The 27,096-nt window shown below is 40.9% G+C and overlaps 3 protein-coding genes and 1 long non-coding RNA gene across 15 annotated transcripts in view; 3 read left to right on the forward strand and 1 right to left on the reverse strand.

The window, feature by feature from the left end:
- Positions 1 to 10: 10 nt before the first annotated feature.
- Positions 11 to 8,700, forward strand: LOC148050255 (uncharacterized). 2 transcript variants are annotated; one of them, XR_015701558.1, is made up of 3 exons: positions 11 to 138; positions 4,820 to 4,950; positions 8,368 to 8,700. It is a non-coding gene; the product is annotated as an uncharacterized LOC148050255 (long non-coding RNA). The 2 variants fall into 2 exon arrangements; XR_015701557.1 differs by having other exon boundaries at positions 8,385 to 8,700.
- MPHOSPH10 (M-phase phosphoprotein 10) lies at positions 743 to 9,738 on the reverse strand. Of its 3 annotated transcripts, none has more exons than XM_087744956.1 (11): positions 9,289 to 9,738; positions 7,253 to 7,895; positions 6,261 to 6,409; positions 5,669 to 5,843; positions 5,239 to 5,380; positions 4,755 to 4,822; positions 3,898 to 4,035; positions 3,560 to 3,670; positions 3,210 to 3,317; positions 2,425 to 2,655; positions 743 to 949 (listed from the first exon to the last, which is right to left on the reverse strand). In XM_087744956.1, the coding sequence occupies exons 1-11, from the start codon at positions 9,603 to 9,605 to the stop codon at positions 800 to 802; spliced, it is 2,232 nt and encodes a 743-aa protein (XP_087601082.1). In that variant the 5' UTR covers positions 9,606 to 9,738; the 3' UTR covers positions 743 to 799. The 3 variants fall into 3 exon arrangements, with proteins under 3 accessions (XP_087601082.1, XP_087601083.1, XP_087601081.1); XM_087744957.1 differs by lacking the exon at positions 9,289 to 9,738 and adding an exon at positions 8,709 to 9,211; XM_087744955.1 differs by lacking the exon at positions 9,289 to 9,738 and adding an exon at positions 8,709 to 9,035 and having other exon boundaries at positions 3,560 to 3,667.
- Positions 9,739 to 10,237: 499 nt separating this feature from the next.
- MCEE (methylmalonyl-CoA epimerase) lies at positions 10,238 to 19,273 on the forward strand. Its single transcript, XM_087744978.1, has 3 exons — positions 10,238 to 10,417; positions 15,370 to 15,710; positions 18,588 to 19,273. Exons 1-3 carry the CDS (start codon positions 10,387 to 10,389, stop codon positions 18,738 to 18,740), a joined length of 525 nt encoding a protein of 174 aa, XP_087601104.1. The 5' UTR covers positions 10,238 to 10,386; the 3' UTR covers positions 18,741 to 19,273.
- Positions 10,355 to 27,096, forward strand: part of APBA2 (amyloid beta precursor protein binding family A member 2) — a 128,296-nt gene continuing 111,554 nt past the window's right edge. For 7 of the 9 annotated variants that reach the window (XM_087744963.1, XM_087744966.1, XM_087744968.1 and 4 more), the window contains exon 1: positions 25,291 to 25,646. The gene's annotated coding sequence lies outside the window, so the exon portion shown is untranslated. Of the gene's footprint in view, positions 10,418 to 25,290; positions 25,647 to 27,096 lie in introns of those variants that run through there. The other 2 variants (XM_087744971.1, XM_087744958.1) reach the window with 2 other exon arrangements.

Consider the following 27,096-nt stretch of genomic DNA (forward strand, 5'->3'; position numbering starts at 1 on the left):
GCGACCCACCGGGCCCCGCCCCGCGGCACGCAGCGGCCTGCGGCTCGCCCGCCCCCGCCGCCAGGCCCGCGCAATGCATGGCCGATGGCGGGGCGCAGGCCTGGGGAGCGGATCGCCGAGCCTGCGAACCGCACTCCGGTAAGAACGCATGAACTAAGACCTATTTATTTTAAACACCTTGCCCTCTGTAGATTTAACATTTCCTTTAACAACAAATGGTGAAAAACAGTTGTGACCTTTCTTTAGAAAGGGGAACCAGAGGGGCACCAGCTGGAACGTTCTTGTTTTGTTGTTCAGGCAGGAAAAGAGCAAATACTGAAATATTTCCACCTTGAGAAATATCCTTTAAGTTAAAAGATAGAATTTGCTTACTCTGAGTTACTGCAGGCTTAAAAAGCTTCTGTGTCCTCCCTCTTTGATAATTTCCAATTTATACTGCCAGGTTGCATCCTAAGTTCTTCAACAAATGCAGTTATTCCTGCAATACCTACAGAGCTACTACAACAGCAGGTACAAAAGCTATGGCCTATGGCTTAAAAAGACTGTAGAGTCAAAGCACAAATATCAAATATTCTACATGGTTAGGTATCCACCCCTGGCAAGCAGCTTTCTTTTTAGAATAAAAGACAAAATCAGAGTTCTATGGTAGAACATAAAAGCAAAACCTGAAGGAAAGCCTCTTTACATCACCTTAGAAGTTCACAGAACATTTTAAAGATCGACAGAATAAAACCTACTCAAATTCAGCATTCACGTAGAAATATTTTAATATATACAAGATGCAACATAAAAAGGTGAATTACAATTTCAGTTTATGAACAGAGAGTGCTTTCTGCTTTTTCTCTTTCTTCTCTGATTTGTTTGCATCTTTGATTTGCATTTTCACTTGATCTTGTAGTTGAGAAAAGAAGGCCTGGGATGATTTCAAGACCTTGTCTTTACCTTCATCCTGTCAATGGACAAAATATTTGTTATAACCAAGAAATGTACAAACAGTGCCATTATACTACTTACTAGCTACTCACATATAATGGTATTTGACTTAACAAAAAAATATCTGATAATTGATTTTCAAAGGGTATTTTTCACCACATTCTTATACCACTCCTGCTATTGAAAGAAATAGAGTACGTTCCCTTTCAATTAGCAGTTAGCATGGTAGGTAAGAACAGGCATCAAGAACAGATCCTTGCACATGACGAGCTGCAACTACATACCTATATTTTGTGTTCGGCTCTCCTTTTGAAAAGGTAAGCACAAATGTTTTAGAAGTAATCAAGTTACTTTTCCTATTAGTGTCTAATACCTCACAATTTCAGAGATTTTTAAAATGTAATTTATAAGGCATCATAGGTGGTACACAGGTTTACTGCTTTATAGCATGCAAAACAAAATCAATCTGATGAGAGAAGGCTCCACAGTAAGTAGTAGAAAATAAAATAGGAATATTCTATTTCAAAATAGCTTAAGTTACTCAAAGCTTAGAAAGAACTAAACAGAAACCCCATCCTCAATTATGCACGCAAGTAGTCCCATTTAATCAAGGGAACGATTCAAATGCAGGAAAGAGCGTAAGTCATAGCATTTGCAGGGACACTGCCTTGTGAACTTTGAAATAAATAAAAAGTAGTACCTAATGCAAACAATCATTTCTGCTTTGTGTATATACTTCGATATGAAGTAATTGTATCATACAATTTTTTCATATTTTTCCACATCTAAAGATTAAGTTGCTTACAAATTCAAATATATTTCATACTCTGAGTAAGCTTCTAAAGGTTCCAACAACAATTTAGGTATGATTTATTCATACTTAAAGCAATAACATCTACATATATATGCATTATAAACAAGGGGGTCACTGCAAAGTGCAACCAGAGCTGTATTTTTTCAAATCTCTATACTGACATCATGCTGTCAGAATTATTGGCCAAATCAGGACTAAAAAGGCATTCAACGCTACTTTGCATAAGGCAGCTACGAGCATGGATTAGAACAGCACTTCCAAAACTCTGGTTCAAAAGAATGCAGGGGAAAGCAAGGGGGGGGGGGGGGGCAGTGAGAGGAAAGAAAGAAAAAGAAAGAAAAAAGGAGTATGCATCTACCCTTTCCATGTTTTCTTCCTACCTTTTTTCCAGAAGCTACATTTACCTTTTATATTTGCTCAGACATAAATAAGGTAACAAGGTTTGGGTGGTAAGCGGATACACTACTTGTGTACAAGAATTTTTGAGGGGATGGAGAACGATTAGGAGATGTAGCTGTGCCAAGAGGGATGGGAGGGAAACCAAACCCTATACTTCCTAATTCTTTGGGATAAAGTTCCTTTTCCTCTCTCTAGCTACATATTATCTACCCTTGGGATTTTAATATTCTTTGGCTGGGAAGCTCTAAGTTATACAGGACTACTTAAGAGAGCCTTACCTTGAGCAGAGATGCTTTGCCTTCTTTTGTAAGCTTTTTCAGTTTTGCTGCAGCAGCTTTTTTGCTAAGTTTTGTGCCTTGTTCTGGTTTCATCTTTTCAAGAAGCTTCTGACGCTTCTCCTTTTCTCTTAGCTTCATACGTTTACGAAGCTTTTTCTTTCTTCGTTCTCGTTTTTTGTCTGTGGCAGTCTTTTCTGCATCTGTTTTTACATCACCAGCTTTGTTCTTTTCCTAAAAAGAACAAGATCTCTAGATCCATAAGCGTGCAAAAGACTCACTTCACAATACTCAAATCTGTCTTCAGGTTTCCATTATTTCAAGTGTTTAGCCAGCTCAGGGCGATGCCACATTAAGGCAAAGGCCAAAAACTGGCAAGAGTTGGGAAGTGAGATTTGTACAATTGATCAAAGACATGCCAGTAGCTCTTCCCTATTGTCATTTAGCTTTCCCTTTCCAAATACCCATATAGATGGTGGCAAAAGTAATGACCATCACATAATAGCCAAGAATAAACCAAAGCATAATATTATGGCCTAGTGTAGCTAAATAAAATTAACTCTTTCCCCTCCTTCCAGTTATCAAAAAAAAAAAAAAAAGCACCCTCCACCCCCCAAAAACACCCCCAAGCACCACCACCACAAAAATGCTAGGCAAGAAGGTCCACAAGGTGAGGAACCCAGGGTGGGAGGGGGCAGAATTCTTCCATTGATCTGGCAGCCAGTACACCCTTCTATCAACAATACAGATCCTCTCCAGATCCTTACATGATTTTTGTTTATATTTACCTTGATCTCCTCTGGTGCTAAGAGAGCAGCATCACTAACAGCAACAGGTGCTACTTCTTCCATACTTATAGCTGGAAGGTTTGAAACTATTTTAACTTCTGGCACAGGCTAGAAATAAGGAAAGATATTCAGGACTGAGCACACCATCTCACAGCAGCTTACAGCTAACTGAAGATACCAAATATTTGTTTAGAGGCAATTATAGTGCATTTAATATGAAGGAAGAAGCAGCTCAATAACACTCCATGTTTACTTTACTTTCCATTTCCCAAATATATTTTAAAAGTATCCAGTTTCAAAGGCGGGGGGGGGGGGGGGAAACTCCAGCTTTATGAAACTTATGTACTTACTGGTTTGGGTGTGAAGTGGAAGTTAGAAAGCGCATCCAGCTTCAGGAAGAGTGAATCCATCATTTCCTGAATTTCTTTGTGTTCAGGATTTTCTTCCTCTTCAGTCTTCTGCTGCATTAATAACGCAATGTTACTGCAACACCATTCATAAAGCTATTTTACTTTAGCAAGACTGATAACAGCACAATATAGAATTCAGAGCCATTTCACTGGTGAACACTCAGACAAAGATTGAAGTACTTCCATAAAGCTGAAAGGAGAGTTAGCAGTGCACTAATGAAGATATAAAATTATGTGATGTGAACTTCAAACAAAAGAAAAGGCACTGCTTACGTTACCTGGTGAAGTTTCATGTATTCCTGCTCATAGATCTCAGCGAGACTCAGTTTACTCTTCTCATGATCCAAAGCGATACGTTTCTTGTATTCAAAAGCCTCCTCTTTTGGTTTTTCTTTTGGTACTACATCATCCCATGCCTGAGAAAGTCATAAATTAATGACCAAACACAACTACAGTCGATTATCAGGTGCTACAGCTTATTTAGAACATTTTCCATATTACTTATCTGACACATTAACTAGTTTATGCATGTGGCTTCCCAGGAACTCATGAAGTCTCATACTTTTGTTTGGAAAAAAGTAATAAGAGACTTATAACTCTAGCTTGTCTGCTTATTTTTAGTGAATCAGGGTAAAAATTGTATAACAAATAACAAATGTGTAATCTTCCTAAGTTCTTAAACACTCTCTCCCGTATGTACCTTTTTTTTTATTCAACTAACAATAAGACAACAAGGTGTGGGATACAAATCTTCTATCAGTGGCCTTTAAGAAAAATAAAGTAAACAATTGAGTTTTGGTTAGTATTCAGAACACTCACAACACTACAGTTACAGTCATATACAAAATTTACAGACTGGCATTATATTCCAAATAAACTCCTTATAGTTTTATCTGCAAACACTCATTTTTTTGAAGCACACCAAAACCTCACATATAACAGGCACGTAAAAACAGAGCTCCTTAGAAATCTAAAGACACATTCATCAAGGCAAAAGACTAGAACAACCAGTTGCAGAAATTAATTACGATAACTCTACATCTAATATTTTAAGAGCTTCAAACTCATCCTTGGAATGTGCCCTATGAATCAAGTCTATGAACAAAATAGGAGGAACAAGTAAGATAATATTAACCTCATCCAATATTCTCTGTTTAATGATATCTTCAAGCTGAAAAGTAGTTTCTTCTGTGATCACAGGTGCTGAGAGGAGAAAGAGAAGAATTTTAAGATTAATGTTTCTCCAGCAAGAAATACTTTTTGTTCTATGAAAAACAAACAACAGAAAAAGAAAGTAAAGCCTTAACAAAAATGTAGTAATTGAAGGTCAGGTAAGTAAATAATGTTTTCCTCTATCTTGAAAAGAGTAATCATAGTATGTAAGGCTTGTAAATGACTAAATCTGCCACTGAATTAATGAACTTTCAGTTAAGCTAAAAATGAACAAAAAAGATTGTAGTTTCCACCATGAAAACGCACCACCTCAAAAATGCACTGAGAAGTGTAACTTAGCGTTTTGTTATCCTGCTCGAGTCACAAATGTTTTCAGCAAGGTCAAAGGAAAGAAAATCCACCATGGTACGCAACATGCTTCAGGAAAGCCATCTCTCACTACTTACCCATTCGGACTGCATGGTCAAAAAGCACGGTTTCCTCCAAAAGGCTATTTTCAGGTCGTTTTTGTCCAGTTACTTCTCCTTTAAGCTGCCAAGGTTTCTCCTCTAACAACTCTTCTTCTAAACTTTCTATTTTTTTTCTCATCTGAAAAACACAATTTCCTAAGAAGTTTAAAACATAGAGCTCACAAATAAACTCAAGGCAAGAAATTAATAGTTATTTCAGGTACTTCTAACTCCTCTTCACATAAAGATATATGCAATCATATATTCCCTCATATGTGATGTAGATAAGCCACTTTTTTTTTTCCTTAATTTGTAAATAGCCTTTTCATATTTGCCAGACTGTGAACAAATTACACAATCATTTAAAAAAATATATAGATATATTGGCCACTGTTTCGAAGTATTAGCAAAATAAAGAAACAATTACCTTTTCCTGTCTCTTCTCAAAAGAAGACTTTATTTCACTGGGATCGATGCCTTTCTCTAATTGCATATCAGTATCATCTTCTGTCTCACTGTCATCTGGCAAACTAAAAGTAACTTTTTTAGAGGCTTCTGTACTTCTTATATTCTCCATCATCATTTCATTCATATCCTCGACCCTGTAACATTAAAATTTAATATAAAATAAAGGTTGAAAAGCCTCTATAATTTTTTCAGCCATTAGATGTTTACCTGTTACAACTAACCCACAGTTAAGAAATACAGTAGGCTTTCACTGAAACCTAAAGGCAGGGGACACTAGAGAAACTTCTATATATTAAAAAAAATAACTTTGAAAAACTGAAGTTAGAGCTATTAAATGATTTATTCAAATAAATATCAAGAAACAATATTCAAAGTTTAAGTAAATAAACTACTTTTTAAATAAGGTGACAATGCAAACCATGAACATACAACAGATAACAGAGAATGGCAAACCATGACCAAAGCGAGCCTGGAATTCACACTTTATTTTCTACTTCACTTCAGTGTAAAATTACAAGGTCATTTCAACTGCAAATAATGCATATACTTACTCAGACAAGCTTTCTTCATTCTCTTCTTCGATAGCACTGTCTGCTTCCTCTTCCTGATCATCTTCAACATCATTAGCTACTAAATCATCATTGTCATCAACTGGATCAAAGAAATCTTTGTATGTCAAGTCTCTAGAACTTTTAATTGGCTAAGAAGGGAGAAGAGGGGAAAAAAAAACCAAACAAAACAAACCAAAACAGTTAGACTGACAGAAGTCTAAGGGTATCCTGTCTTTTAAAGTCTTTAGCACCTGGGGAATAGCACTACTTGTGTATCAGTAATTCAGTTTACTGAAGCATTAACCTGTGGTGGGGCATCTTATTAAAACTAATCTCTTTTACAAGTATTTAAAATATTCTACCACTTAAATTAATTTCCAATTTCAACATATACAGACTCAAAGAGGAGTAGATTCTGCCAATTGCTCATTGGAATACGTACATGTTCCCTTACACCCTGGGCATAGTTCTTACTTGCTAGTGAGGATCTCTGATAATATTAAAAGATTTATTTTTGAAACAAGTACTCAGCCACTTAAGTTAAATCAGAGAGTTATAAAGCCATGTCCCTGAGAAAATAAGTTGCCAAAAGCCCTTTGCTCTGCATCAGTCACCTTAGTGATCTTTAACTGCCAGATGTCAATGCTGAGTGGCACATCTTTTTCATCTGCTGGGTCACCAATTCTGCAAAGTCACTTATTTCTTATGACATACTTTCTCTTCCTTTATTCATGCAAAAACCCAAGACCCATCTAAAGAGAGACTGTACTAGCAGGACAGTATGTTCTTCTACACTAGGATGTTTTGTTACCAAATATTCATGTCAAATATATTATTAAAGTAAAGCTTCAGAAATAATCATCAGTCATCTAATCAAATTTAACTTGGTAGCTTCTACTCAGAGTTCAACAACTTATAGTCACCCTAACGGATATCAGATCTTGATTTAAAGGAAGAGAGAGATCAGAAAATTAATTTACTGATATTCTTACTTTGACTTCAGCTTCTTCAGACTCTTCTTCCTCATCATCAGAGATGATGTCTTCAAAATAATTAATATCTTCTTCTTCCTCCCTGTTTTCCTTCTCTGCATGTTCTAAAAAAGCTTCCATCTCAGCCAATTTGAAAAACTTGTCATCCACTATAGATTTTCTTCCCATTTTTTTCAATGTGGTTTCCTTGGCTGTTTTAGTTTGTTGCTCCAGTGCTTCAATATCAAAGTCAACATCAGAATCCTCATCACTGTATTTCTGCATTACGCTTTCTCTGAGTTTACTTTGCTTTTCTTTAGCTTTATCTTTTGTATAAACATTCTTCTGTTCAGTTTCTGCTTCCATTATGTTGTCTTCCAATTCCTTGCTGCTGCTGGTCTCTGCATCAGAGCCATCCTCTTCCTGGTCTGAGAGAAGGCAAAGATCTTCATCCTTGGCATCCCTTGCAATGGATTTCTTGAAGAAATCGAGAACTGCATTGTTCTGGAGCTCTAGCTGTTGCCAAATCTGTTCTTCATCAAAATTTTCTATCACCAGTTCTTTTAGAGGACCCCCACGAACTATATTACTTCCCAGAGCTTTATTCAAATCATAGAGAGTCTTTGTTAATGCTCTGAAGTCAGCAGCCAGTCCATCTTGCACACTAAGAGTAGAAAAAAAGTTAAGAGCTTTAAAAAGCGCAACAGTTAATATTACTGCAGAATTTACCAGCTTTCATTCATTTTACACCTTCTATTAAGTTAATCACATGGCCACACTGCAGCTCTTTTTATATCTGCTTAGGTATTTCAGTGCTACAGAATAGCACCTGTCAACAACTACTGCTGTTGCTTAACTTCCTATACACCTCTTGGAGTACTGCTACTAAACATTCCTAGAAATAAAGGCAGTATAATTATCAAGCCTTTCAGCTTCGTTACACTTTGTGTATGAAGTAGCAGCTGGACAGAATATTCTACCCTTCTACAGCCGCATCTTATTGTACCTTGATCGATTTAAGCACTCAAGACGTTTTGGGGAAGTGAATAGTATAGCACTAAACACCTCAAACATCCAAGATACAGACCCTTGGTTTTGGAAAGGTAATTGTCTTCCTCCACTGCCTTACTCCTCAGCTTTTATGTTTGGGTAGCTTCTTCCAGTTTTTTCTCTAGACCTACCAACGCTTCAACACAGCTGGCTAGCACAGAAACCTCCGTTTCCTAGTTCCCGAACGCTGACGAAAGGAATAGGATACTGCGGCAGCCGCGGCCAGGTCTCGGCGCCGCTAACAGCGCGTTTCAGGAGAGCCCGGCGGCACCGGGGGGAGCTGAGGGGCGCCGGCCGGCACGAGGCCTCCCTCCCCGAGCACCGAGGCCTGCACAAGTCGCAGAGCGCTACGTGCACGTACACGCACACACACGGCCCGGCATCGGGGGGCTCCCCAGCCCCTGGGGAGCCCGCAGCCCGGCGGTACCTGAGGAAGCGCTCCGGTCGCGCCGCGGCGGCGCCCGCCACCCTGAGGCACGTCTCCAGCGTCTTGGCAACCGCCATCTTCCCGCCGGCCGCGGCGCGTGGAGCAACCTGGCACCGCCTCCTCGAGGCCGCCGGCTGAGCGGTCCGGACGACTCCCGCGGCCGGCGCCGAGGTTCCGCACACAGGAGTTCCGGCCCGCCGCCCCGCCCGGAGCATTTCTGCCTCCCGGCCCGCGCTCGTGCCGCAGAAGCGGCCGGCCTGCCCGCGTCGCACCCGCTTCCCCGCTGCACCGCACGCAGGGTATCGCAGAGCCACCTGCTGACGGCTGCTGCTTCCTCCCCTTGGAAAAGCGTGGTATTGCTTTAGATTGGATGTTCATCAGCCCTGAAAAACCTGCTCTAAATATAGTAAAGCTACAGTCATCTTACTTCGCAGTTTTGTCTCTCTGACCTAGATACAAGGGCTATTTTGGAACGCAATTAGCGAGCACTGCCTAGTGTTCAAGTGGTTTGTTACTGTACACCACATAGCTTCCTTAAGGTTTATTTTATAAAGTCAAATTAAGCAGTACACCCACAGACCGTGGTGAAGAAGCTGCTGCTGCCGTTGGGGGAGACGATCCCTTCCTCCTCCATGCTGCGAAGCGCGTTAGCAGGGGCTGCCCCCCGGGCTGCGCGCGCCCGGCCTGCTGCTGTTCCCAGCCTGCGGCCGTTCGGCACCCGGTCACAAAACCGTGACCACCTTTAACTTTCTTCTTGCTGTTGCCTCTGCTGTTCCTCTGCTGCTTTCGTGTTTCCTTCCTACCAAAAAAAGAAGTCTTTTCAGTGCACAGAAAACAAAGCCCTGCTATGCAACTTCTGTGCCTCCTCTCACGGGCACTTTGCACCCTCAAAACCATTGTGTGGAGCGGGGCCCCGCCGCAGAGGCATGAGTGTGACCTGTACCCGCGCTTCTCCGAACATCGTAAACATATCTGACACGTGACAACCCGGGTTGGAAGCAGAGAGTGTCATATATGGGGACTTTTAAATACCCATCTGGACCACTGATTTTGATCTGCACTTTTAGTTATTCGGATATTACCGGATTTGAAATGGCACAAGCTGTTCATCCATTTAGGATGTATCCCAGCGGCTTGCCCCTATGCCCCTGACACCACAGGGACGGAGCACCAGAAGACAGCCTGCTCGTTGTCCCGAGCCTTTTGCACAATGCCTCAGTCAGAAAACTCCCTCTCGCTACAGATGTCCCTTGCTATAGCCGGCCTCTTCTGCACTTTCTGTTTGAAATAACGGCAGCGCCCGGAGCCGCCCCTGCAGCGGCTCGCCGCACGGCCGCCGGAGCCTTCTCCGTCTGGGACAGGCAGCGGGCAGCGGCGCGCCCCGGCCCCGCCGGGGCTCGCCAGCCCCTCGCCGTGAGGCAGCCACTGCCGCCGCCGGCGTCTCCTGCCACGACGCGCCGGTGGCGCCGGTCCTACAAACAGAGCCCGGGGCCGTCACCGCGCCCGGGGGCTCCGGGCCCGGGCGCGCCGCCAGCTGTGGGCGGCCGGGGGACGGCTGGGCCCCGCCGGCGACGGGGGCGGTGGCCGCTGCCGTGCTGACGGCGGCAGGCGGCCGCTCCCCCGCGCCCGGGCCCCGCCTGCCTGCGGCCGAGCGGGCTGCGAGCGGCGGAGCGGCGAGATGGCGGCCTCCCAGGGGCGCGCGGCAGCCGGTAACGCGGGGGCCGGGCGGGCCGGGGCGGGCGGCGGGGCGGGGGAGGCACGGGGCGGCCGCGGGCCTCGGTGCCCGCTCCGGCCTGGAGCGCCTGCCCCGCGGCGGCGGGCACTCTGCGCGTGGCGCCGGCCCTGCCCGCCGCGGGGTGCGGGAGCGGGCCCGAGGCTCTCCGTGGGAGCCTTACAGGCCCCAACGGAACAGAATTGCTCCTATAAATAAAAACAAGGTCTTCTGATCCAGGCGACGGCTGTACGAACCACTGACATTGTCTGGCTTAGAATAAACTTAGGCAGCAAACTCCAAGCTTAATACTTAAGGCGCAAGGAGGAGCTTGTCTTTTTAAGGTGCAAGTTGGAGGTCAAATGCAAAATCATTTCCCGTTCATTATAATTATCTGGACTGCTCGCTCTCTTTACAGTAAGTAAGGGCAGGTTAAACTCACTGTACCTAAACCACACTACTTTACTCGGTAGCCACAGACTGCAGGAGAAAAGTGAATGAGGGACTCAGTGCTGTCAGTGATCCATCAGTGGGATAGTGGGAATGAAAACACCTTTCTGCAATTGCACTTCGATGGAAGAAACCACAGCCGCAGCAAAGTGAGACTCAGTTTCTAGGAACTACGGCGCCCCTGTGATTCCCAAAAGCCGCCTCCAGCACAGAGCAGAGCAGCACTATGGCTGCCTTACGGGCTGGCAAAGTTGCCAAGATGCTAACGCCACCCTGAAGTTGCTGGGATGTAAGAATGGCCAGACTATGCCCTTCCTCCCTTTGGTCCGGAGAGCTAATACACAGCCCCTGTATGCCAAACTCCCTATGGCGGCAGCATCCTCTCCATGCTTGGGAGTTCTTCTCAACCTGAAATGGTTGACAATAGAGCAGTGCCCAGTGACAAGGTTCTTCTTACTGCAACCCACGGTTGTGTAACCTCCCCATAGAGAACATGACTCAATTCAGTTGGATTTGGCTGGCGTTTGATTACTTAGCCATGTAAGTCAATGAACGCTGCCCCGCATAAGGAGCTGCGAGCCTATGAGTAAACATTTGAAGGATGAGTACTTTAGATTTGTTACTTCATGTTCATAACCTGCTGTTACAGAGCATAAGCCTCGGTACAACTGTACATGTGTAAACTCTGATGTGCATAACACTAGTAGATCAGTCAACCATTAATAGAATAAAACCCAAATAAATCCATTTAAAAATATTCTTCAAATGAAGCTGAAGAAGGTAATATATGTTCTGCAGTATCACTGAGGCTAGGAAGCCAGCAATCATATACAAGAGCAGGGTCAGCTGAATCTTCTCTGAAGGACAAAATATCTAGAAAAATTCAGCTTTGGTTGTCAGTGTCTGAAAAATGAAGTCTTAAAAAAAAAAAAAGTAGGGGCAAATGCCGTATATACCAGGACAAGCAACTGCATGTGTGAATTTGGTCAGCCTATGCCAGTTTTTCAAGCAGGACAGATACTTGAATAGATACTTTGTGACAGTATCCATTGGTTTCAAAAGAGGCAGAGAAAGTAATGTTTTTAACATTGGAGAAAGTTAAGAATTACTTGAATAATTCTTAACTCAGTAGAGAAATGCTTTTGTGACTGAAGAATTTAGCCACAACAGTTAATAGCACCAGTTTTGTGATATATGCATAAATATAAGTGTTTCTTTCCTTGAAACATGAAAGTGATGGGGTTTCAATCTGATGTTTGCTGAAAAGCTTTCTTTTTCACTGCAGGGTCATCTTTTGATTACTGGGTTAGAATAAGAAGATTAGAATTTTAAGTAACTAATCTATACAGTTACTAATCTATATAGTGCAAGAAAAACACAAATGCTCTTTGTTTAATCTCAGCCAATTCATACTGGTAATTATGGGTTTAAAATTAAAGCTCTATAGGCATATGACTAGAGCTAGGATAAATTCACAAGACTTCATAGTATAAAGTGAAACAAATCCCCAAACCTGCTGAAGAGTCCTCTGCCCTTACATACTCATAGGAAAAATATATAGACTTCTACCACCCAATCCATTAAGTGAGAGGAGGAAATGGAGAGATGCATAAGTAATAGTGTCATATGAGTGGGCATTAAGGATTTTTGACTTTACAAGAATCCTAGGAATATACTTCACTTTTTCAATCTATCATCTTTCCAGGAAACACCACAAAAACGAAATGCTTCTTGGGCAGAACGCAACAGAAATAGCATTTTCTATTCTCTTTGCTATTGCTTCAGTAATAGCTGAGTAACAGTCTGTGTCCCTACTTTCTGTCAATTTACTTGAAAATAGACACAATACAAATTAAATTATAATAACCATGTAGTCTTATGCCCTGTATGAAGTACAGCAAGAATTATACATGGGAGATGTCAAAAAGAATGGGAAAAATCTTGGCCTTTCCCATCAGTAAAGATTGCTTGAAAAATCTACATTGGCAGTATTTCTACTGAACTGTGGTCTGTTAATATTTGGAAGAAGGAATGAAACAATAAAAGGCTCTAGGAAACACAACAAATGCTATAGTAAGTGGTCCTTATCTTTCAAAGGATTTTTCTCTTTTGGAGAATACTGACCTCCTCTAAGTGGAAAAGTATCTTTTGCTTCAGCAAGAATTGAATCAGGTCTTCAGAAATTATTGTAGGAAACAGAGCTACTTAGGTAGAATCTTGGGTGGACAGAAAAGACTATGGCGGGTGTTTTTGTTTTGTTTTTTTTTAATTTTTAATGCATTATTTACTCTGGTGATCTGGTCAAACTGTAGTCTAGCTAATTATCCATGCCTCTAATTATGCCAACTAGATACTGCATGTTTTTTATTTTATACATTATAAAGCATTGCATAGCATCGCCTCCTCAGGAAATTGCTTTGTTCACCCCTGATACAGCTGCATTTAGATGGCAAGTCTATCTCCAAAATAGTTTCAGCATAGACATTTGAAAAACAAGGATTTTTCTTCTGTGTAGAAGTTGCTAGGGTATTTTTTTAACATGTAAAAAGTTGAAACGTACTTGGAAATACTGACTTACTCCACTATGCCAGTATGATAGCCTAAAGGTAACAAGTGAAAAAGAATTGTCCAGAACTTCTGGCTGTGATGAAGGAGATGACAGGAGGTACTGTGTGAAAGGCTGGCCAGAAATACTTCAGGGCAGTTACTTGCAGAATTGGACAAGTTTCTGGAAATTATGAACGTAGGATGTTGATTTAGTATTATCAGGTGATTCTGAATAGACTTACTTTTGTGATACTAAGTCTTTGGAAGTATGTACATTGCACATTGTAATTTTAAGTCTCAAATACACGCAAGCACTTCTTCCATCACAGCACAGTGCTCAGAAAGGCTCAGATTTAAGGACTGCATCAGTTGTCTTTGTGAAGAAAAATGAACTGATAGCTGTAGAGTCTTGAATTCCTGTGAAATGGTAGTTCTCAGTTTCATACACTGAAGCTAGCTGATTAATTACAGCTACTACTAACCTTACAAAGAGTCTGAAAAAAATGCAAGCCAGGCTATCCTCAGTGTATTGCAAAGCATCCAGAATCTCAGTGCATCCTTGGCACAATCTCTTAGCAAAATAGCACATTTGTGAATTTAAAGCTAAGAATGCCTCAAAGACTTCCAAAATGCTAAGATGCCTCTAGCTTGGCCTTGAGGCATTGGGAACTCTGACATGGCCTAAAGCAAACTGGCATGAAATTAAAATGTGGCTTTTATGAATATATTCTTTCATCTAATTCTAATTCTGGTGCTAGAAACAACTGATATGATCACAATTTCTCCCCCACCCCCAACCTCTTCAGATTCTAGTACTCTGACAGATTAATTTTTAATGAAATTCATTTGTAAGTATCCTCATTTTATATCTTTTTTTGTTATTTTTAAAAAAAACCCAAGAAACCCTAGAACTATTTGTGAGCAACACAGCAATTTGACACAGATTCTGCGAAGTTCAGTACTGCCTTGTCAGAACAGTCTGTGAAGAGTTCTGTAGATATCTAAGCAGTTTTTCATGGCACTGAGTTTCTCCATGACTTCTCCATCTTTTGTCTACATGTCAGCCCTTACCTTTGTGTCATATGGTCATCCAATATTTTTTTATAATTACCTTTTCATTTATGATGAGCCAAATCATATTATTTTTCTTTTGTAAGTCACACTGAAGTCAGTGGCACTAGTTGCATTAAAAAAGCTATTATGATTTTGACCTTTTAAAGATAATCTTCTAAATTGCTATTGGTCAGTTGGACATTATGTTGTTCCCAGTACTCAGAACTGAAATATTTCTAAGCATCTTGAAACAGATCAGTGAAACTAATTACAAGGTCTGTAAGGCATGTGAAAAGTAAGAAGGGCGAATGACTTAATCACTGGAGAAAGCAAAAATAAGAAATCCATCTCAGGAGATTTTAGGATTCCTTAAGCCTCGGATGCAACATGACATTTCTTTCCTTGCTGGAATTAGTTCTGACAGCTGAGAGCTCAAGTCTTTTATATTTTGGATCTTGCAGTATCAGTTCTGTCCAAGGTTTTGTTTTGGTTTTCTTGTTTGTTTCTTATAATTTTTAGATGTATAGGCATATCCTCATTTCTTTCTCTATTTTGTAAGAAGCTCTGAAAAATACAGAAGTCACTTTTAAATACATTATACAGTTGACCACTACATTTGGCCATGTATTCGTCTTTTTAACAGGCATATGTAAGCATTTACACCAAATTTATGTTTGTTTGTTTGTTTTTAAACTTCTGAATAATTACATACATAATTACATAATTTTTGTTGAGCTGTTAGTACTACAGAATAATTCTTTCCTTGGTCTCAGACTACCTTCAGCTTTGCACACTGGTGTGCTTATGACGTAGGAGTTACATAGGCCTCATTAAAAGGGGAAAAAGCAGATATTGATACTTTCTCAAAAGCATTATATCAGTGCTATTCACTTTTTTCAGGACTTCTTACCAGATTGCAGACTGCAGCTCCCACAATACGAACTCTGTCATCATCAAATTCCTCTTCTCAAAATGTTCCAAGCTGTTTGTGGAAACTGGGCCAACTTAATCATGTAGCAATTGCAGTACCTGATTTGGGGAAAGCTCGGTCCTTGTATAAAGATGTGTTAGGAGCACAGGTGAGCGAGACTGTTGCTCTTCCGGAACATGGTGTCTACACTGTTTTTGTGGAACTGGGAAATACAAAGCTGGAACTTCTACATCCTTTAGGAGAGAAAAGTCCCATTGCAAACTTTCTGCAAAAAAACAAGACTGGAGGAATGCATCATATCTGCATTGAGGTACTTTAACACAATATATCATATAATAAGATAGAGATATTAAAGTATGCATCATTTTTTCATAGGTTTGGCCTGTGTCAAGAACAAATATATAAGGCTGTCATACTTGTGAGAATTTATGTTGCGTAAGAAGAAGTCTTAAAAATGCCTTTTTTCTGGTTTGGAAATCACAGTTCAATTTCATGAGCTATGTGATGATGTTTTCCTCTTTTATGCTATAAAGATTAAATTGGGGAGGAGAGGGTTAGGTATCCAGTGTGGAAGGTGGACAAGCCCAAGGGCTTGTGAAGAGTGTTTGACAGGCGTCAACTTCCTGACATAGAAAGGACATACACTGGAAAAAGATGGAGTTCTAAGTTTAAGCTAAGGCATAGTTAGATTTTCAGAAGTTTCTTCCTGTTTGGTATTTGTATACAGAAGTCAAAAAAGATTGTCAGTCATACTTACCAAACAGCAATAAAAGTAAAAGTGATTTGTAGTAAGACCGAAAAAACCTCCAGCCCTCTGTAAGACTAGTGGTACTTAATTATAGGTACAAGAAAAAGAAGTTTTAGGCATTTCTCAGCAAAAAAAGCTCAAAGCTCCCAAGGGTTTCAAGTATACGTAATCCCTTTTAAGATGTTTCAAGAAATAAATATTTGTTACCAGCTGAAATTGTTCTATGTAGATTTCCATTTTGTATGAGAGATGATGTTGTTGCAGATAAACCAAACGTGGCTGTCAAGGGAAGTCATACTGTTAATTATGAAAATTGAGAAGAATGGGACATGCTAATTATACCATATTGGACAACATAGAAGTGTTGTGATAAAAAAGAAAATTTATAACTGTATACAGCAGGTCAAGCAAGCCAGAAGTCATAATCTAGCAGTTAATTTCCATTAATTGGGTGAGCTGGTGTTACTTGCAGCCAGATTTTCCTAAATGAAGTCTTGTAACGCACTAATAGATTCTCTATGCCAAAAAAAAAAATTAAGAAAAAGATTGTCCTAAATCCCTCACGTTTGTCTCCACATAAAAACAAATGAAAGATTATAGACTAATTTACATGGAGAAAAAAGCAATCCATTGTTGACCTGCTGTTTAAGTGGGACTGAAAAGAGATTTGGTCACTACCATAGTCAATCAAAAAGATATTAACCTCCCTCCTCCAATTTTCCATTCTCCTCAGAATGGAAAATCTTACAATTTCAAAGATATGTCATCTTCTGAAGTTGAGCAAAAATAGTTTTCAGAAGAACTATAAAAGAACTTCAGTGTCAATTTGAAATGTTCATTTGAAATTTAAAAAATATTTTGTAGAAATGTCATTCTATGAACAATTCTGTTGCAAAAAGCTGAATTGTAAAAATTCTTTCCATACTGGAGAGGAAGCCTGACAAGTTTATCAAAATGCTTTTCATTTCTTCCCTATGTCTTATTATTCAAAGGAAAATTTTAGACAGATGTTTTGATAGGGAATTTGTTTCAGACAAAATAAGCATTTGACGAAGAAATTAAATTATTCCTGACCAGCTGTAAATGAATTTAATAGCTGCAATGAAATGCATGCTGGACACTTGGTAGAATAAGAGAGAAATCCAAGCCCGATACTCTCCTAACACGGATGCACCTACAGGGTTTCCACTGTTTACTCTCACTGCTTCCTTGGGGATGCAGTAATTCATTCCAGCTGAGCCCAGACACAGTTCCTCTTCTGGCCATCTCTGCAGGACAAGAGCAGCAGCTGCAGTAGCTTTTCTGCTTGGGAAAACAAGCTGGAGGGGGCTATGGCACACATTATGTGCGCTGTTTTATTTTAGATAAAACTTGACAGTCATTTATTTTTTTTTTTTAGCCGACTGGTAGTTGCGTGTAGGAAGAACTGTAGTGAGTTCAGAATTTCATGAACAAAACTGCTGCAGATGAGTAGGAATTAACTGATGTCTGTTCCTCTGAATTAAAGCTAGGTATTTCCTTCTTCCCTACAATGGCATCATGCAAGTTTATTCATCAAGTTATGTCCAGACACCTCAGTCTTGAAAAACAGCAATGCTATTATTTTAATTCTAGGTCTTTATTGATTATTGACTATTGGATTTGCTAAACTGAGTGCTAATTTTATTATTTCAAAGAATGAGTGCATTTAAAGTTTCGGAAAATTCAAATTTCATCTGATGACATGACATCAGACTTAAGATCACATTATACAGCGTAGCCATGTTTTTGTTAATTACGCATTTCTGCAGGAAACTGTACTGAAATATTATGTTAAAGGCTATTATTATAATTAAGTTCAATAGGAAAACCAGGTCATATTCTGGGTATGTTTCTGATAATTCCAAGGTTTTTCTTGGGAGACTTTATGAAGCTTAACCTATTCAGGAGGAGGATATATAAATCTAAAAGGGACTTTCCTTTTACCTCCTGCCCATTACCCTCCCTTTTAACCAGCATCTAATGAGTCAGTGTTCTGTTATCAATTAGACAGGGAGGCATTCTTCTTTAGCTATTGATAGTTTGAAAGCAATATGATCTTCTTAGTAATAGTAATGCAGCATTTAGATTATTTATGGAGATCCTATAAAGTAACAACATAAAAAAATCAATGGGCTTTGTGCATGAGTGATTTTTGTTTAATAATTTCTTAAATATAGCACAATCTATTTAAACAATATTTTATAAAATCTTCAAATAACAAATGCAAACTTCTGTAGGATTTTTATTTTTAAGACTAGATACCTTAAAATTGTTTTATAATTTAATTTATTTTCAGAATTGTATTAGAATTTAGAAATAACATTTTAGTAAGGAATTATATTATTGCTCCTAAATGTAGAATCTGCATACTACATTGTAATATGTTAATTTGTGTGAACTGTATTTTTCTTTTATAAGGTTGATGACATAAATGCAGCTATGACAGAACTGAAGGAAAAAAAGATACGAATATTGAGTGAAGAGCCAAAAATAGGTGCACATGGCAAACCTGTGATTTTTCTTCACCCTAAAGATTGCTACGGAGTCCTTGTGGAACTTGAGCAAGCTTGAGCTGCAATATTCATAAATAAAACAATAGATTCGTTGTGAAGTTACTGAGCTGGTGCTGGGAGTATTGATGTTGTATTCAGTCTTTAAAAATTCACTGTAGTTCCTGTGGATTAAGTACAGCTTTTGAGTACTGAAATAGTGCTACAGATTTAGGGTCGTTTTCTTTTTTTTGTTGTTGTTGATCTGATTTTCAGAATTAGTATGTTGACATTTCTTCAATTCTTTGTGATTCTAAAGACAAATACATGAGCCAAGTTACATATGTAACATAGTAATTTACGTTCTGTTGCCTCATGATTGCAGCATGGTTTTACCTCTGTAACCACAGAAACTGTACAGTTTCTAGGTCATCCCACGTTATTTTGTTCTACATTTCAGAGCAGAGACCCACTTCTTGGTGACAACAATATAGCTTAGATATTCCCTTTAGAAATAAAGGAAAAAGGATCATTGTATTTTCCGTGTTCACCATTCACTGTCTGTGCTTCACACTGATTGATTGGTTCATGCAATAAAAAAATCCTTACATTATTGCATGGGTGTCCGCAATCAGTAAATAAGTTTCCCTTGGCATAACAATTAGTTAGCCAAGGAAGTTACCATGCATAAATTTGTTTTATGAACTCTGTGGATATGCAGGCAATGCGAGAAAAGCACCTCAAAATGTATTTCAAACTGTAATGTACTTGTCACATTTTAGTTTTTTCAGGTATTGAATATTTGTTTTTCAAGCTTTATCCATAGGAAGATATTTGGAAAGACCTAAACAAATAACAAATAATCTTTTCACTTACTTTATAAATATTGCTTTCCTATGCAAAAGCACTTACAAAATTAGTGGAAAACAGAAGCCACATAAGTCTTTGTTATGTACAGTCTTTAACATCAGAAAGCACGCCAGCATACTTATGTTTTTGATAGACTGCAGTCACAGTTTGTTGACTTATTCATGGACAGACTTGGCTTTATTGGTGTATGTTAAGCAAGCAATGTTTGTCCTGAGACATTATTTTATAGGTTTGTTTTGACATGCCAGCTGTAGAAATTGAAGACTTGCTGTTTCTCTCTCTAGTTTTCTTAATCCTTAAAAGTAATATTTTTTCCTAGTTAAACCATAATCTGAATTTTCTGTTTTCCTACATCTTTGCATATACAGTGAATAGTTTCAGCTTGATATGAAGTAAGTTCATTTTAGTCTAGGAGAATTTTTACTTAATGGAAATGGAGTTATTTGTGTTCTGTGTCATGTTTGCTACAATAAAATACAAGTACAATGTTGACCTGAGATTTAAACAGGGCTTTAAAGACATTGATGCTTCTTCATTAATTTTACTTCTGAAAAAAACTCTGCACAGCCATGCATTTTTTTAAACAAGATAGTTTTGTACTCAAAATAAATACTCCTTCTGTCATATTTTAAGAAAAATACAGTCTTCTGCAGGGTTCTTGCATTTCATCAAATCACTGTTTAGAGGGTAGTTTGTGATCTAAATTCGAAATTGTTTGAATTTAGAAAACCTAAGGGTCATGATGGAAAAGCAGGATGATTTGATATTCCTGAAATATGATTCTGCCATTCTAGGAGACATTCTATTAGCAAAGCTGCTTTTGTCTTTACATTCTTTCAAAGACAGGGAGGCATCTTTTCTGCAAAACTAGCATAGGAATGCCAAGACTAGAAGCCTTGCTGGTTACATGTCAAGATAATTGAACAGAAGTCTTTGAACCTAATACCCTTAGTTTGGTGCAACAGAAAACAGGGCAGTCCTCCCTAGGTTCATACTCCATTTCTTTGTCCTGTCTGAAGGAGATGGAATTTTGTTATTGACATCGATATACTCAGAGTAGTAGCTTGATATAGTACTAGGGAATGGAGATTTTGAATAAACAATATTTACTCCACTTGCCTCATTGTGCTCCCCAACTTATTAGCAGAAAAAGATTTGTAATACTGTTAGCTAGTAACCAGCAATTTTCCTGACTGACTGCAGTGGGGTTGCCTAGCACTAAGTCAGCTGATGTATTTTGTTCATCATAACTAAGTCATGCTCTTATCTCACTCACAGTCTATCTCCTAAGGTGGAAGTCAAAATATTAACAAAAAACCAAAAAAAACCAACCAACCAACCAAACAAAGAGTTTAGGTATGTAAAATTAGTCAATACCCAAAACTGGGGCATGCTTATTACAAGCTCTTACTATCTGGTGGGATCAGGTCCCCTTACTTGGCTGGGTATGTGCTACAAGATATAAGAATTTCCATCTCTGGAGCTCTAGACTTGGAAGGAATAGCCAAGAGAGCTGGACAGCTGAAGAATCTGAAGATAGCCAAGACTCATTGAAAGAAGTTTCCTGTTCATAAGCCTAACCCCCACAGACTTCAGTGGGAACAGGATCAGCCCCTGTACTTGTAACAAACTTCTAGTCCTTCATCTTAAACAAGAGAGCCTTCACAAGTCATTCTTTGTTCTGACTTTCTAAGGCTTTCCAGGGGGGTTAGATATATGGGCCTTACCCTTTGTCACTGCCATGATTATAAAAGGGGAATAACATAAAGAAAAACAGTGGAAATTCAGGGATGGAAACTGGAGCAATAGAGAACTGTGATTTATTTCTACCAGTGCAGGGACACTTAATGATATACCCCTGTTGCACCAGTATACAACTTCTGGGAAGAGCAACAGTGATTCAAATAACTGCAGCCTGATTAGCTTGGAAGGGAATTAGGCTTTGACAATGGGTATTTGGTTTGTTTGTTTGTTTGTTTTCCAAAAGGTACAGTGAAGCCTTCTTTTCTGATCATGTCAAGCTTTTCAGAAGATGAAGTGTTAATATTTTGTTAGTAAATTTTGTCAACTCCCGTCATTTTGTCAAGTGCAAGTTCCCTGTTCCAATCTCTCCATGTGCCTTTTTTCCCTTCTGAGCTCAAGCATGTTCCCATTGTATGCTGCCTAAGGCAGACAAGACACATTTTTCTGGACTCCATCAACATTACTCAGGCAGCTAAAGGGCTCATAATTAAATGATGCAAAATATCTTTTTTGACTTCCTCTATGCAATCCTCAAGTCTCTCTTAGGCGGGAGGAGGAGAACAGGCTGCGGAATGAATCCCATTCTGTATGATGAGACAAACCTAGAAGCAAACTCAAAAAGCTGAGAAAAGAACTAACTACATGCCTTTTAAAAGCAATCTGTACAGTTTTGCAAATCTGCAAAAACTCTGGTCCCATCATGCTTATACTGCAATAAATTCACCTGAATTAAAAAAACCAAAAAACACTGGGTATTTCATTCTTAATTCAATTGCTTTCATTATTACCATATTTACCCAATTTATCACAAGTTTTGGAAGAATCTACTCTATCATGATGCCACAGCTACAGTGCTTAATACAGTTAACAGAGCCTGAAAATTTAGAAAGCTGTGAATGAATTACAAGAGGAACTGAAGATGGCACTTGCTTCTGCAGACCACTTACTGGGCGGATAATACTTCTGTGTTTAATGCTGAGACTAGAGTTTACTTCCTTAATGCACATGCAGAAGCATTGCTGTCTATTGTTAAGGACAGTCCTTGGATTTGGACTTTATTGCTAAGATAGATGAACAGAAGTTGGTGTGACCAAGGATGTCTCATAGAAAGACCAGGAAACATGGAGAAGTTTACAATATCTAGTTGAGGTACTTACAGTAGGTGCTCTGAATCATTCCTTTGGTGCTTCATTTGATTCTCTCCTTACAAGAAATTCTTCCTGTAGTGATCTGTCTTGGGTTTGTTGGACTCAAGAACCCTTAATTAAAAGTTAGAGTTAATTGTTTCAATAAACACTTGATTCTTTTACCAAAGCAGTTGTCTTGTTGGCCAAATTATTGGACTGTGAAACACAAGAAATCCCTAAAATGGTAGCCCTGGTGCTTCTCATAAGGGTGCTGGGTGGCACTGGACACAGAAAGGTAACCAACAGTTTAAACTTGGAACATCAAATCATGTAAGATTAATATGGAAATGACAACTTAACAACAATATATAAATTAATTGGCCCAATGCTGACATTTTAAAATGGAAGACCTCACCTTCTTAGGAATGCAAAATCTGTCACCTTTGATAAGCATTTTCAAAGCAGTTTGAACATTTTATGAAACGTATATTTATCTTACTATGAAGGAAGGATGTTTGCCTCCCGGAATGGTATAATCCTTAAATATCTATAAAATGATGTCACCTATCTAGTTTCATGTTCATTTGCACTGTCTTGCATATTTTTGAACAGCACTGTTAACTGCAAAGTTTATAGCATAGATTCACAAGTGAGGAAGAGTTCTCAAACATTTTAAAGTAACGATACATTTTGAAGCACTTCATGACTTTTCTAGGTGTAATCTAAAGTGATCTTTTAACTGTTATGCTTTGTTAACATAAAAATAGCAAATAGATACTAAAATCTTCTATAAAATATATCTTTAATGAAGATTTTTACTTATTTTTAACATTGCATTTTTTCAGTAATAAAGATACATTTAAATCATGATTTAAAAAAAAACGTTCTGAAGTAACTAGTAACTGTGGGTACTCTGAAGGCAACGTGACGATGCACAGTTTGTATTAACTAGGGGGAATATCCTACTTCTGCATCTGTGGCTGGCTTGTATGGGAAAGATTATTTCCAGAAATTGAAAAGTAGCAGAGAGGTGCATTATTGGACTGATATTATGCACCTTATTTTTACCTTCCATTTTGGTATGTAATTTTCTATAATAACCATCTGTCTGAGTCACTGTCTCCAAAATGAGGTGGAGGGAGAATGTTTGTTAGGAACTTAAATTTAAGAAGTTAAAAAATATATCCTACTCCCTTTTGGACCCCTGCAGTCTTTTAGAGGTTCGTTGTCATACAATACTTGCAGCTGCAGTAACTTCAAAAAGAAAGCACATACCTGCCCTATCAAGCTGGGAATACCACTTTTGGTATATTGACTGAGAAAGTGAAAACTTCCTTTTATATATATGAGGCTATTTCATCAAGTTAACGATTCTGAGAATTCATAATATGAATTAAAACATGACTTGCCAAATGTTTAAACAACCCATCTACAGATTATATATAACTTTCTGTAGTTCTGTGTAAAACATACATGCATTACAGTTTATGTAATGCTTGAGTCCTCATTATCTTCCGAAGAGAACCAAAATCAGTTAAGTAATTAGGATATAGAAAGGGATAGATGAAAAAAAGTCACCATAGAAAAGCATGATAGAAAATAGCCTCTTAGTAGGAAATGGCGACTCTGTAGTTAGTGAATCTTAACAGAAATCTTAACAACTAAACAAAAAACAAGAATAAAAAAACACAAAATGGTGTTTCCATGAAGGCCTTTGCATGTACATGGAATTTGACTTGGTGCTAAGCAACTGGTATAGCTACCCCAGCACTCCAAGTTGGACACACAGCTATTATAGTGAACATCATTGATATCTAGCTGATTGGAATGCAATATAATTACATTAAGACAGCTTTTCACTTTTGCGATCATGAGAAAGGTTACTTTTTACACTCAAGAATAGCTACAAGTTTCAAATTTGCATACTTATCAGCAAGTGCTGTCATAATTGGCCTAAGAGCACTTGATCTCACATATACAAAGTAATCACCACCACCTAGCTGCAGTAGAAAGATCTAGTAGTTTCTAATAAAAGGCCTGAGGAACCAGCTATGTTTATCATTCACCGTAAGAAATGTTCTTGGAGAAACCCACCCACTTCAGTAAGCTTTTAAATATTACAAATCGCGTCTTTCATTTTTAATCTTTATGGGGGGATCTATGTGTTATCTGCATAAGGGCATAAAAATCATGATTCGATCTCATAAATCTGGCCATATGATGGAATGTGACTAAGTCCAGTGATGTCCCCTACTGTAATGTTCAAACTTTTGGTGTTTAATTTGATTTTTTTTGCACTGGAGCACCTTGAGCAACAGGGAAACCTGAGGTCATTAACTAGCAGGATTACATAGCTAGCATTTAGGAATGCACTTCACAGAAAAATGGTATGGAAGACTTACAGAAAACAACATATGCTATGGCCCACCACCAAAGCAGGGTCCCTGGGTGTACAGACCACCGGTGCAGGGTGGCCTCGCCATGCATCACAGCAGGACTGGAGGCCTCCAACAAACATACCTGCCTACCGCTGCTGCTTGAGGGGCTCCTGAAGAGCAGCCGGGCGGAAGGGTTGCTCCATCCTGCAGGCCGGGGGTGCAGGAGTGACGCGTCCCGCAGCCGGCTCTCCTCAGCCTCCAGGTCTGGGCAAGCTCCTCCAGGGGCACGCGTGAAGCGGGCGCACAGCTGGGCCTCCAGCCTTCAGGATCTGTGGAAGAGCATATTTGACAGGTTAGTCCACATCACCAAGCCACCCGCTCTTTGTGCCATTTTGTGAGAAACTCGGGGGCGTACAAACACGGCACCACCTCACCGGCGCTCTGTGGGGCAGCACAGGGAGTTCTGCCATTACTTCTTCCAACCTCGCTGGGAGGAGGCCGAGCAGGACCCTGTGAGCGGAGAGCGACGCCCGCGCTTGGGGGCACGAAGGCTGGCAGGCAGGGCCGGGGGCAACCGAGCGGTGTGGGGCAGCGGGCCGGGGCGGACGGGCGGAGGCGATCCTGAGGAGAGGCGGGGGACTCCGGGCCGCCCCGCCGCGCCGGCCCGGCCCCCCTGAGGCGCCGCGGCGGCTGGGCTATGCGCCATGCAGGTTCCCGGGCGGCCGGCGGTATTCTCGCACGCAGCTTCCCGGGCCCACCAGCCGTCTCGGTGTGTGGCGCTGAGGCAGGCACACAAAAGAGCGGCTGCAGCTGCCCCCGGGTCCCCGCCGCGGCGCGGGGTGGGGACCGGCCCCGCCGCTGCCAGCAGGGGTAAGGAGCGGGGGCGCAGGGCGGGGGACCGGCGGCCGGTGTCGTCGCCGTCGCGGGGACCAGCGGCTCCGCCGGCTCTGCCGGGGGTGGGGCGGCAGCATCCTTGCAGCTCCCCTCAGGGGAGCGGGGAGCCCGCGGGGCCGGGCGGGCGCTGAGGGGGCGCCGCGGCCACCCCCGCCCCGCGGGAGCGCGGCCGTTGCTCCCCTCAGAATCGGGGCTGGGGGCTGCCCGCCCCGCGAGCAGCTGCCCCCGCCGCATCCTCATCCTCAGGCAACCGAGCTACCCGCAAGGGGACGGGGAGCCGGGGTGAAGGGGAGCCCCTGCGGCATGGCGTCGCCGCTGGGGTGGTCGCGGTCGGCGGCGCGGGGCTCCCGCACAGGGGGCTGCCGCACGCCCACATGTCCCCGCTGGCACCGAGCCGCTCTTCTGCCCGCTGTGGCGGGGAGGCGGCGGCGGAGGATCCGCGCCGCCACCGCCTCCTGTCAGCCGTTGGAGAGCTGGCAACGTCTCCCCAGAGCCGGGCCGTTGGGGACAGCGGGTGCTCGCGCTGCCGGCTCGCCATCAGCTCCCTCTGGGGAGGGCTGCGGGCTCTCCGCTCAGCCCGCCATCCCCACCGCCTCACCTCAGCTGTGCCTTAACGCCTGCGTTCGGTAAAGCAGGGACCGGCAGTGCAACATATGCATAATGTCTGTGTTTTGTGGAGGGCGGGAGGCTTAAGAGTCTGCTTGTCTTAACAGAGTCAAAGGAAATGCGAGAGGAGCCCTCATGTAATGCAGCACCGCTAAGAGTTTTTATTTGTTTCTAATTTCATGCCTCCAGTGTAGGAAATGGATCAGAGCTTTTGATCCACTCTTTTCCCGTTCCCTTCATCATGAGGTCTGGAGGGAAAAAGCTGCTCAATGAAGAATACTTGTTTTTTGTTGGGATAAACAGCATGAGACATCATCGCATGCTCTGTTTTCCCCTTTTTGAACAGTTTTTTGAATACGTGGGGGGTTTTTGTATTGCCGTAACAAAAGGGATGGGGGTGGGGGAGAGGAAGGGAATGCTGCGTTTGGAGCTGCGTCTTGGAAAGGCAAAGACTGGCTTATTTTGCCTCAACTAGCAGTCTGCGCTTTCAGATTTACGTACTTTGCATCCTCAATGTCGTTTTAATGGTTGTTGCATGCTAGTGAGGGCGTACAAGAAAAGAAATTTAAATAAAGACAAGAGATCATACAACGTTGATAGTACAGAAATAATGGGCATTGCAGTGATGTTTAAGAAAAGTCTTAAACTACTGTGACCAGTTTGGGTAAAAAATGCAAGTAGTGTTTCAGTTGTATTACCTGGTCAAGGCCACCCTATAATCTCCCAGGAGGGGCTGGGAAATCCATTTGCAGAAAAGGTATTTCATGTATTATGCCTTTTACCCAAGAATCCCTCATTACTTAACCAGCAGAACTGAAAA

This window comes from Nipponia nippon, unplaced genomic scaffold (assembly GCF_047370975.1).
Source record: "Nipponia nippon isolate SJK-2023a ecotype South Korea unplaced genomic scaffold, ASM4737097v1 scaffold_9, whole genome shotgun sequence".
In the NCBI taxonomy this organism is placed as follows: domain Eukaryota; kingdom Metazoa; phylum Chordata; class Aves; order Pelecaniformes; family Threskiornithidae; genus Nipponia; species Nipponia nippon.